This window comes from Temnothorax nylanderi, unplaced genomic scaffold (assembly GCF_030848795.1).
Source record: "Temnothorax nylanderi isolate EJ_2023f unplaced genomic scaffold, tnyl_v1.0 TNYL_tig0537_pilon, whole genome shotgun sequence".
Taxonomy (NCBI): Eukaryota; Metazoa; Arthropoda; class Insecta; order Hymenoptera; family Formicidae; genus Temnothorax; species Temnothorax nylanderi.
This window is the reverse complement of record NW_027249599.1, coordinates 42005-54994: the sequence shown is the minus strand read 5'-3', so window position 1 is coordinate 54994 and position 12990 is coordinate 42005. Positions and strand designations below refer to the sequence as shown.

At 35.9% G+C, this 12990-nt stretch overlaps 1 protein-coding gene and 1 long non-coding RNA gene across 9 annotated transcripts in view; one reads left to right on the top strand and one right to left on the bottom strand.

Annotated features, from left to right (window-relative positions):
• The window catches only part of LOC139783747 (inositol polyphosphate 5-phosphatase OCRL-like), a 57604-nt gene that overhangs the window by 9273 nt on the left and 35341 nt on the right, over positions 1–12990 (top strand). Inside the window, exon 9 of one of the 8 annotated variants that reach the window (XM_071722899.1) lies at positions 4603–4695. The exons of 6 other annotated variants lie outside the window; for them this stretch is intronic. In XM_071722899.1, coding sequence (XP_071579000.1) covers positions 4603–4680 — 78 coding nt within the window. In that variant the 3' untranslated portion in view covers positions 4681–4695. Of the gene's footprint in view, positions 1–401; positions 788–4602; positions 4696–12990 lie in introns of those variants that run through there. One more of the 8 variants, XM_071722898.1, reaches the window with a different exon arrangement.
• On the bottom strand, positions 4807–7152 carry LOC139783751 (uncharacterized). Its single transcript, XR_011721369.1, has 2 exons — positions 5682–7152; positions 4807–4914 (listed from the first exon to the last, which is right to left on the bottom strand). It is a non-coding gene; the product is annotated as an uncharacterized lncRNA (long non-coding RNA).

The window sequence follows — 12990 nt, the reverse complement described above, 5'->3', positions numbered from 1 at the left end:
AGTTGTTTTATTTTGACCCCTCTATACGCTCCTTAAGTTTGGCAGTAATCTTTTGAAACACCCTGTATAATGTACGCAATGTATTTGAGATAACAATGCTAAATTAAACTTGTTGAATTTAATCGTTTCTGATGAGTATTTGATTTGAAAAATTTATGAATTGTCATAAAGTTAGCGATGGAATTAAGTATCTTACAAAGTAGGTTTATATCTGTTGGCATAGTATTGAACTCTGGATGCATTCCGTTTCATGCATAATGCACACAATGCATCATTTATCCTTGTTTAACATTCGTAACAACAAGATTAATAACAAGGTGAACAACAAGGATAAATGATATATTATTGGCAATTCGTGTGCGAAAGTCTTTTATGACTCTTATGACTGCGACTCATTGTAGACCCGGCCTAAGACCGTCTTAAGTACGATCTTAAAATGTTATGAATCACAGAGCCATATTAGCATCGTAAGGGCCCCCGCATAATCAAAAATATAAGGAACGAGGAATTTTAGATATTAAGGCTCGGGCACATAGAAAAACTTAAGCAGTGAGTCTACAATTGGCTGTTGTAAGTCGTGAGTCGTAAGAATTGACCAATCACAGTCTATTATTCTCCTTGCGGTCGAAGAATAATAGACTGTGATTGGTCAATTCTTACGACTCACAACTGTTGTGCCTCAAGGATGGGATGTGCCGGCACAAGGTTCTTTTAGGATTTCGGGTCGGAGAACAAATAAATCACTATGTATAAATGAGTGAAATATATTTCCCTTTTACAAGTTTAATGCGGTTTCCTCTTTGCTAATCCCGGTACTCGCGTAACAGAAAATACTTTCGTATAAGACGCACGTTTCTCGTATCGTTACTAGCTGACGACCGACTGCCCGCCACTCGTCGGAAAGGCGGGCTCTTTATCCGCTCGGTGTTGCTGACTTCGTTGTCAGCGTTTTTGGCACTGTGGTCAAATGTCCGGGATGACCATATTTGGTCATTCCCGAAACTTGGGCAGGTCTTCGCGTCAGCGTTCCTCGTCGCTAGGGTCAAGTTACCGATAGGAGGCAACTCGGAGTTGCCAAGTGCAATACTTAATCTATTATTCGTTGTGCGCTCACAACACAACTTACGACACCCATTGTAGACCGGCCTTTTATCAGCCAAACAGTCAAGAACTTAAGACATAACGTAAGCGATAGCGAATCCAAATTGTTGATTTCCTTACAGCTTACGTCTTACTGCTTAAGGATGTATTGGCCGTACAATCTCTGCTAAAAGTTAGCATTTTAATAAATAATTACTAAAATGAAGACTTTGCATGTATAGTATGTCAAACAACTCAATATTTTTTATATGTTAGAGAGGATTACCGTTAACAGTTTGAGTATGGTTTTTTGTTATTTAAATAATTAGTATTGTTTAAACAATTAAAAAATAAAAAAATTTTAGTAAAAAAAAGTTTTTAAACTTAAAATACAATATCAATGATGTATGTTTTACATATAAAAAAAAGTTTTAGAAATATCTGATTTTTTAAAGAGTCTGGCCAGTTTTCCTATGGCGGGATGCCCCCAGCGATATCAGGCTGATTTTCACACATAAAGTAACTTCATGATCCAACACTAAATTACCGTTTATATCAGCTTCTAGAACAACGTGGTTCCGGAGTTATGACGTTAAATTAAAAAATCAAAGTTTTTTTCTCCGGAACGGGAAAAGCTAGAACTTTGAAAAAAATAAGGCTAGTAGGATATCTTAGGAGGGTTCTAAATAGTATGGTTTAATTTGATTCCGACATCTATAGGGTGTCCAAAAAAATTAATTTTTAAAACGATATTTTTTTAACATCCGGTAGTGATACCACTATCATATTTTATATGCAACATCACTACTTACCCATGTATAATATATTTTACTCGAGATGATCGTAGCGGTACAACATAGTTAAAAACACAAAAAATCAAAAATATCCCTTCTTTTACACTTGAGTTACAATGAGTCCTTTGATTTTTCTTTTTGATTTAATTTTACTATTTTTTGATTTAATTTGGATTTCACAGTACTTTTAAAATTGTAAATGGCACTCACTTTCTTCAAAAAAAGGATATTTTTGGTTTTCTTTTATGTTTTTAACCATGTACCAAGTAAGTAAAGTTTAAAGTTTAGAGTTTAAAGTAAAGTATTTTTTCCATTTATAGAAATTGTTTTATTAATATACTATTTTGTTTAGAAGCGCCAAGTTTTTTAAATTAAAACTTTTGAAACTTTTATGAAACAATTATTTATTCTTACTTCTTACTTCTTTTAAATAAATGTTTAATTTTGTACTAATTTTTATATATCACTTAGGTTGAGTAAAGTAACACAATTTTATAATATTATTCTTCTAAGAAGAATTAAATAAGCTACTACCACTTGAATTAGAATAGGAAGATCCTTGAATGGGAATACAAAGATACGTACCACTTGGGTTTAATTTTTTAAAAGCGCAAAAGTTATTTTTAAGGTAATACATAGATGTAATTGGCGCAATTTAAAGATTTTATATATTTTTTGAAAAATACATATCACTTGAGTTGAGCTACGTGACGCAATTTTCTGATATAATAATTTTGTTAAAAAGAAATAAAACTACTACCACTTAGGTTGGATTTTTGGATTTATATTTTACTCGAGATGATCGTGGTGGTACATGGTTAAAAACATAAAAGAAAACCAAAAATATCCTCTTTTTTTGAAGAAAGTGAGTGCCATTTACAATTTTAAAAGTACTGTGAAATCCAAATTAAATAAAAAAATAGTAAAATTAAATCAAAAAGAAAAATCAGAGGACTCATTGTAACTCAAGTGTAAAAGAAGGGATATTTTTGATTTTTTGTGTTTTTAACTATGTTGTACCGCTACGATCATCTCGAGTAAAATATATTATACATGGGTAAGTAGTGATGTTGCATATAAAATATGATAGTGGTATCTCTATCGGGTATTAAAAAAATATCGTTTTGAAAATTAAAATATTTTTTTGGACACCCTATAGATGTCGGAATCAAATTAAACCATATTTGTGTGAACCCTCCTAAGGTATCCTACTACCCATATTTTTTCCAAGGTCCTAGCTTTTCTCGTTCCGGAGAAAAAAAACTTTTTGATTATTTAATTTGACGTCATAACTCCGGAACCATGTTGTTCTAGAAGCTGGTATAAACGGTAATTTAGTGTTGGGTCATGAGGTTACTTTATGTATGAAAATCAGCTCGATATCGTGGAAGGCATTCCGCCATAGGAAAACTGGCCAGACCCTTTATATCCTCTTCTAAATTTACAGCAAAAATCTCGATTCTCCATAAGGGATAATGTTAATTTTATCAACTTTAAACTTAAATAACTTTTAAATCGTTTAATAAATCAGTTACAGAGTATTTTTAATTTAATTTAAAAGAAACATCTCAAAATTTCAGCTATTTCTGAATATATTTGAAGTAGGGAAGACCGGGGCGAAGTCGTCACTATTTTTTCGGTGCCGATTTTTAACAACAAAACAAATAATTTTAGTAAAATGTGATATACCGTTGTAAAGAGTAAACCCTTGGCTACAAAATTTATAAGGACATTTTTAGTCTACGTCGCTTTGTTCAACTGGGGGTCTATTACGTATCTTTTCACGAGGTGAAAATGCGAAAAGTGAACAGATTTACTAGATTTCGACCAATAAAATTGTAGATACTCTAGTAAATTCTCTCACTTTTCGCATTTTCACCTCGTGAAAAGATACGTAATAGGCCCCCTGGTATAGAGTGAAAACGACGAAGGTGCAAAAATTGAAATGTCAAAATTGCCGGGGCGGAGTCGTCATTCTTGGACTAAATTTTAAATGAAAATTTATAATTCCGATCATGAAAAATGATAGGATACATTTTATTAATTATTTTTTAATAGAAAAATGGAAACATTAATTAAAAACACGATGGCGAAAATAATTACAAGAAAAGCGCACACACTTATGTGCCCTACGCTCGCACGAAATGCACTGTTTTTCGTCTCAGCTCTATTCTGTTATCTCTGAGCACACACAGCACATATTATCTAAGTCCTCGCCGGAATCCGACCACTGCTGCTTCTTCGACTTTGATTTTCGCCCGAAGCCTCCATGATATGGCTTGGTGACGACTTTGCCCCGGACACAGATTTTAAGTTTGATCGCTCATGAAATATTAGAAATCAACAAAAATAAAAAATTTTACTGGATTTGTGTTTAGCATGCATTACTCTTTAGAATCACTTATCTCGAGATTCGGAGAGAAAATATTTAAAATATTTAAAATTTTTGACGCGCAAAAAATTTTACTTTTTACCTCCCAAAACACGTTTGCTTTAATGAAAATCACAACATGGCTTATAATCTCACTAAACTCCGTCAGTCACATGGGCACCATAAGTAGTGTTTACAATATTAATGGCGAGTTTACACAACATACAGATTTCGAGATAATTGTTGACGACTCCGCCCCGGTGACGACTCCGCGCCGGTCTCCCCTACCCCCAATACATCCTTAAAATCGTTATAACTCAGAAACCATTTAGTGGATTCGTTTAAACTTTCTTGCAGCACATCAGGAAGACTAAAAGAACAATCTCACAAATTATCGACTTCGCATCATTTGGAAGATACCCAATACATCCTTAAGGGGGAATTCTAGTGTAACCGGGCAAAAAATTACAATTTTTAGGAATTTTTTTTTAAAGGAAATTATAAGTGATAGATTAATTTTTTTAAATATAAAAAGGCATTCTTAAAGAAGAAAAAGATATGTCGGTTTTTCAAATTTTTTAATTTCTGTCGTGTTGGCGTACAACTTTGTGACACAATGTCGGTAGCGCATCGGTTTTCGGTGTACAGTGTAGCAACGAGCTGATTTATCTGAAAGCAAAAAACCAATATTTTCGTTAAAGCTTATAGCGAATTCGGTTGGACACACCAGTGCGCACTCAGTGCACATTAAAGCCGTCGCACAAATAAACGTGAAGTGTATGTTTAATATAAACGGGTTGAGTCACGAAATCTTTAATATTCTTTACTGTACTATTTGGTAAAATGTGTATTGGGCATTTTATCAGTCGAAATATTTGCATTTTATTTTAAATTTTAGAGATTAAATCAGTGTACAACGGCTTTAATGTGCACTGCTGCGTCCAACCAAATTCGCTATTAGTCAATTTCGCGGAGATTGAACCTACTTGCAAATAAAAATATGAAAAATTGACGGAGTCACAGCAATCGCAAGAAAAGTGACATTTTTTCAATCAAAAAATCAATTTTCTATTATTAATAAAAATGCTATAAATAAACAATAAAGTTATAACAGTAGGATCAATTTCTAGAAAAAATTATAAGGAATCGAATCGTACTTTGCAAAAGTTATTGATTAATCACTTTTTGAGTTATCCTGCACGCCAAGTTGGAAAAATTAGTTTTGAGAAAAATGCGTTTAAAGTTTACTTCTTTGCTGTCAGGCGAAAAAGCACATAAAGATGCATGAAGATTTCAGTATAAAAGGTTTTTAATGTCGCTGAATCAGAATCTGATATCAGATTTTCAATATTGAAAATGGTGGATTTATTATAGCGAATCAAAAGAAACACAGTTAAATAAAGAAATAAAGTTTTTGATATTTTCACGATACTTACAGTTAAATCAGTCCGCTATTCCGGGCCCATAAAATGCCTTCCTTTTCCTCGAAGAATTCTTGTTCGGCGGTTTTTATCACGGTTTGCAGACACATACACACAAAAATACACGTAAATACAAACACACGTTTATACCAGACAGAGTACTATAGTTGAGAATCTAGGCAGGTATATACAAAATTTTATTCCCACAACGATAGAATGCTGAGGAAACTGCAAAGTCGGTACAGACGCATATTTGTGCTGTATCGATCCAAAGCGCGTCTCACTAAAGGGGTTCTAGTTTCATCAATTTTGTGAATTCAACGATAGCACTTTGGGAATATATTCTTGAAGCCTTATTGGTGATGCAAAGATTCTCCCCAGCGCGCCTGGCGACCGCAAGTTGAACTAACGTAAATCAGACAGATTTAAATTGTCATATGAAAGTTAAAATTCGTAAACAATGAATACTAGCTTTTTGAAGCAAAATCGTATTTTTCTCACATCATGTTATTTTAAGGTATGAATAAAGAAAAATTAAGGGATATAGTTCCGAATAACCCCTGCTCCCGATCGACTTAAAATTTTACAGATAAGTTGTTTTCGATGTGAAAAATGAATTGCGCGTGGTCCCAACTTCGGGAAATAAATTTTTTTTTTAATAATAGCATTTATCGACTAAAATCGATTCTATATGATATATATGTTACTGTAAAAGTGATAAATTCGATAATTATACATAATTACCGGTTATTATGCATAATTTTCAACATACGGTGATAAATGTGATAAATTATAGCAAATTTATCAATTTTACCGGTAATAACCAAGACTTTTTGGTAAAAGTAATAGTACGTTTGGTAAAAGTAAAAGCCCTGCGGGGGGCTCCACGACCATTAAACTAGACACATAGTGTGCCTTGTAAAGTACATGCGTGAACTTTCCACGCGTGGAAAGTTATAAACCCATGTGGCACCTTGTTTCGCGTGAAAAGTGTATGCGTGGAGGCAGTAGGCTCCGCCCCCCTGCGGAGGGCTCCACTACCATTAAACTAGACACATAGTGTGCCTTGTAAAGTACATGCGTGAACTTTCCACGCGTGGAAAATTGTAAACCCATGTGGCCCTTTGTTTCGCGTGGAAAGTGTATGCGTGGAGGCAGTAGGTTCCGCCCCCCTGGGCTCCACCTCCAAAAAAACTAACCTAACCTAACCCAACCTAATTGTTGTGTGGATGAAAAAATATATGCGTGAATACAATAGATTACACTTTTCCACCCATAACAAAATTAATGAAATATTTATTACTTTGGTAATTATTTAGTTTAGGGGCCTCACCTCAAATATCGATGTAATTATGCTCAATCGACGCGTTTTTGCACGAAACGAAAGAATCTGGCAGAAAAAAGTGTCGCTCTGCCTCGCGACGCGAGATATTAAACGTTAAAGTTGACAGGAATCAGGTTATGATTCCCGTCATACCGACGAGATATCGCAACACTGAACATGCCCTGCGGCCACATACGCATGCTCAGTGGCCGCACGCGCATGCTCAGTGGCCGCACGCGCATGCTCAGTGGCCGCACGCGCATACAAAACTGCGCCAATTTTAAATATGATGACTGGTCAATCATGCGGAATAATCAAGCGTCTTAATTCAAGCAGTTAGGTATCACGCTGGGAGTTTGTTTAGTTTTATTATGCGGGGGAAGGGGCTCCGCCGCAGGCTACTTCTATGTAAAAATCACAACTTCTATAAAGCAGGGCATATACACACGTGTGTGTGCCCTGCTTTAACGAAAATCACAATTTCTATAAAGCAGGGCATACACACGTGTGTGCGTGCCCTGCTTTAACGAAAATCACAACTTCTATAAAGCAGGGCATACACACGTGTGCGTGCGTGCGTGCGTGCGTGCGTGCTTGCGTGCTTGCGTGCGAAATTTTGCTTTTCTGCACCCCCCTCCCCATGCATGTACTTTATAATTTTGTTTTACAACTTAGCATGTACTTTAAGTTGTAAAGCGAGTTCAACGCTTTCAACCACGGGGGGTGCGGGGGGGGGGCCGAAGTCAGATTTTATATTATAGTATGATATATATATAAACGGGTTTCCAAAAAGTCGGTAACAAAAAATTATCCATAAAAATTATTCATAAAAAAGAATTCAGCTTGATACGACTTTTACTTCCTCTAAATGATCAAGTTTGGTCATCTTCCCGGCAACATCGGCAATGCCGACGCATTGCCGCGCACCAGTCCGAAGACCTCACTAAATCATTCAATCGGTAGTAGCGACGGGCAGTGTGTAGGGCCGAAGGTTCCCCCTCGCACCACCTCGTCTGTGTGTGTGTGTGTGTGTGTGTGTGTGTGTGTGTGTGTGTGTGTCCACGCGAAACGAGGTGCCACATGGGTTCTTGACGCGCTTTACAAGCTCGTTTAAGTACATGCGTGGGCGAAGGGATTTTGCTTCCCTGCACCCCCCCTTTCCATGCATGTACTTTATAATTTCGCTTTACAACTTAGCATGTACTTTAAGTTGTAAAGCGCGTCATGAACCCATGTGGCACCTCGTTTCGCGTGGTCACACACACACACACACACACACAGACGAGGCGGTGCGAGGGGGGGGCCTTCGGCCCCCCCGCACCCCCCCGTGGTTGAAAGCGTGGAACTCGCTTTACAACTTAAAGTACATGCTAAGTTGTAAAGCGAAATTATAAAGTACATGCATGGGAAGGGGGGTGCAGGGGAGCAAAATTTCCCCGCCCACGCATGTACTGCGCACACACAGACACACACACACACACACACACACACACACACACACACACACACACACACACACACACACACGTGTGTATGCCCTGCTTTATAGAAGTTGTGATTTTCGTTAAAACAGGGCACACACGTGTGTATATGCCCTGCTTTATAGAAGTTGTGATTTTTACATAGAAGTAGCCTGCGGCGGAACCCCTTCCCCCGCATAATAAAACTAAACAAACTCCCAGCGTGATACCTAACTGCTTGAATCAAGACGCTTGGTTATTCCGCACGATTGACCAGTCAATAGTCATCATATTTAAAATTGGCGCACTTTTGCATGCGCGTGCGGCCACTGAGCATGCGCGTGCGCCCACTGAGCATGCGTATGTGGCCGCAGGGCATGTTCAGTGTTGCTACATCTCGTCGGTATGACGGGAATCACAACCTGATTCCTGTCAACTTTAACGTTTAATATCTCGCGTCGCGAGGCAGAGCGACACTTTTTTCTGCCATATTCTTTCGTTTCGTGCAAAAACGCGTCGATTGAGCATAATTACATCGATATTTGAGGTGAGGCCCCTAAACTAAATAATTACCATTACTTTTACCAAAAAGTCTTGGTTATTATTGGTAAAATTGATAAATTTGCTATATTATCACATTTATCACCGTATGTTGAAAATTATGCATAATAACCGGTAATTATGTATAATTATCGAATTTATCACTTTTATAGTAACATATATATCATATAGAATCGATTTTAGTCGATAAATGCTATTATAAAAAAAAATTTTATTTCCCGAAGTTGGGACCACGCGCAATTTATTTTTCACATCAAAAACAACTTATCTGTAAAATTTTAAGTCGATCGGGAGCAGGGGTCATTCGGAACTACACCCAAATTAAGAATAGTTTCTTTAGTACAGAGAGTTATAATAGAAAGTTGTAAATAAGGATGGTACAAACCAAACTTTCAAAGGAACAGCTTAACTAGTAGTGAGCAATAACATACACAAGATATTTTGTTTTGAAAATGTTTTATTGTACAAAACTTACAAATTTTAAATTACATGACTAAATATTGTCATAATTTTTGGGTCAGCGGCAACCCTAATTAGCAATAAAAAATTTCTTAAATATTATAATTACACATTTATTAAATTTTCTAACGAAACTATTCGCACAATTTGATTTTATTTTATTTAATTCCATTGAAATTTCAATTTTATTTCTTTTCATTAAAAGTAAATAAATTTATAGTATAAAATCATAACAATTAAGCACATAATTATGGCAAACATCTAATCAAATTTATTTATTATTATGATTAGTGATGCAATTAATAGAAATGTAAATAAATCAATAAAAAAAATCAGGAATTTATTGATATAATTATTTATTGATACAACACTATGCAGTGCGCTTACGACATGTTAGTCGATTACACCATCTTTGCTCTTTTGTAACCTCTGGTATTATTGACACATATACATCTTTCTGAGACTTTACATGGCACAACTCAGAAAGACATTTTGCTTGGTACTCCCTCAAAGTGGCAGATTTTAATAGTCCCCATTGCTGCTCAATGTCAGTGCAACTAAGGTCATCTAGTTCTGACTCTTCAACTCTGAAAACAAGAGAACAAATTTGGTATTATTAAAACAAACTTCTTTGTATGACATACAGCTTTGCAATGAGTGTCCAATATAATAGCAATTAAATAAAGTAACATACCTGGACAGATATAGCATCACTGCAACAATGTGTTTACACTTTTGTGATTAACCAGCTGGACATCTACATTCTAGAGACTGCTCACTTATAAGCCTTGAGCCAAAATCCTTAGACAGCTCAACCCAAAGGTCAACTAAATAAGGATGTTGATTGCTCAAGCCAGAAGTTCTGAGGACAAGCGCTTGCAAAAGTACTGTGGGATCTTTCTTATTTTTCTTGCCAACAAAGATGACCAACCCATTTTTTAGTCTCTTTGCCTTCACGTCTCACAAATCCCTCTGTAGCTTTCATTACGTCATCTATTACGGACAGCATTTTAAAAAGTACAAGAAATATAAGAAAATGCTGTTAAACCACGGCTAACCTACCTACGACCAGTCTATCTGCTTTACGCCAGTTTTACATTTTGCCACCAGGAGCGCTCGCGAAATCTTTGCGTCGCCATTATGCAAGAAAAAAATTGTTTTTTTTTGTTTAGTTACACTATAATCCTCCCTTAAGTTTTTCTATGTGCCCAGGCCTTTAGCAATTAGGACTAAGGCCGGTATTGCATAATGGCGTAATTATCATAGTTGGTTCTTATTTTAAGACCGTCTTAAGTAATGTCTTAAGATGCTAATACGGCTCTGTGATTGGTTCATAACATCTTAAAATTGTACTTAAGATGGGCTTAAATATAAGATTCGACTATGAATACCGACCTAAGAGACCTAGGGCGGTATTCATAGTCGGATCTTATATCTAAGATCGTCTTAAGTCTGGTCAAAAGCAGTCTTAAGACTCCGTCCAGCCAATCAAATGACCGTATTAGCAACTTAAGACATTACTTAAGACGGTCTTGAAATAAGATCCGACTATGAATACCGCCCCTATAATCAGAGATGCGCCATAGACATACCTGTTTTTGATTGATCAGTGTGAATTACGTAGTTTTTCCGCCATCGTGCGCTCTATTGGGATCTGATATGGAGGCGGGGCTTAACCAAATATGGCGCAGAATAGCTAACACTTTCTCATATAAAGGGTCACTTTCCCTATTTTTAATGCATTTTTCCAGACTTTAAAACGATCAATTTTCTCTAAATTGCCAAATAAATGTTTGACATGAAGCATTCATTTTGGGGTTAGGAAAGCAATAAAATCGAACATTTAAAGTTTTTTGAGCCTTACTTTCACAACCGCGAACTGAATAATTAATTCTGCTCGTAGATTTACAATGCGGAGAAAAAAATTCAACATTTATATTAAAGCATAAAAGAATAAAGAACTAAATTTTGAACCCGCGCGAAGCGCTTTGCGCGGGCTCAAAATCTATTCCCCTCTCCCCAAACTCACCCATTAATTAGGAGCACCAATAGAACTCCATGAAACCCAATTTTCAACCCCATAGTAGCCATCCCCATAAAATTAGTAATCTTTTGGTACCAGTTTCATCAAAATCATCAACAAAAAATTAGAAAAATTTTGGCACCGGTTTCAAGAAAATCGAACCATTAATAAAAAATTATCCATTAATGAAAAATTAAACTTATCCTCCAAAAATTTTAAAAAATTTGGCACTGGTTTCAAGAAAATCGGTCAATTAATAGATACTTATTATTTCTCAAAATTTTAATAATTTCCAAACCGGTTTCCAAAAAATCGGTAACGAAAAATTATCCATAAAAAAAATTCAGCTTGATATCTCAAAGTTTGCGGAAATTGGAGCAATCACGTACATTTTTTTTAAACAGAAATCGGAAACCCCTTTACTATTAGCAATTTTTCTAATACTATTACATTCTTTAGTTCTTTCTATTCCTATTTCATATATAATTCTTTAAGATTCGGTCAATTATTTCCCGAAAAATTCGATAAATTTCGGAACCGGTTTTCAAAAAATCGGCAACGAAAAATTATACACTTTATGGCAATCCCCGGAAAATTCTACCCCTACTGCATATATAATTCTTTAAGATTCGGTCCATTAATGAATGAGGAGTTCGCGGACAGACAGACAAACAGTCAGATTTTATATTATAGTATGATATATATATAAACGGGTTTCCAAAAAGTCGGTAACAAAAAATTATCCATAAAAATTATTCATAAAAAAGAATTCAGCTTGATATCTCAAAATTTGCGGAAATTAGAGCAATCACGTACATTTTTTTAAACAAAAATCGGAAACCCTTTTATTATTAGCAATTTTTCTAATTTTATTACATTCTTTAGTTCTTTCTACTCCTATTTCATATATAATTCTTTAAGATTCGGTCAATTATTTCCCGAGAAATTGGAAAAATTTCGTAACCGGTTTTCAAAAAGATCGGTAACGAAAAATTATACACTTTATGGCAATTCCCGGGAAATTCTACCCCTACTTCATATACAATTCTTTGAAATTCGGTCAATTATTTCCCGAAAAATTAGAAAAATTAGAAAAACTGGTTTCCAGAAAATCGGTAACAAAAACTATACACTTTATGGCACTTCCCGGAAAATTCTACCCCTACTTCATATACAAGCCCAGAGTGCTTTCACTTTCGACCACCAGATGTCATGGCGACGAATGTCAGATCCCAATTGCGTACATGTGTGCTGTACATATACACGGCACCCATTTGTGTACGGCACGGAAAAGGCACGGGAAACATCCACCCACATGCTCTAGCATGCTACCAAGCTCCGTTTCTGGCATCATGACCACGCTTGTAGTCAGCTGTGGTTAGAAGATGGTGGCCGCCGGGAAGTGGTGGGGAGTCATTGGCGCATCTCTGCTTATAGGTCTCTAGGACTAAAGAATCATAAATAAAGGATGCACAATGAAAAACACAGACAACAGAA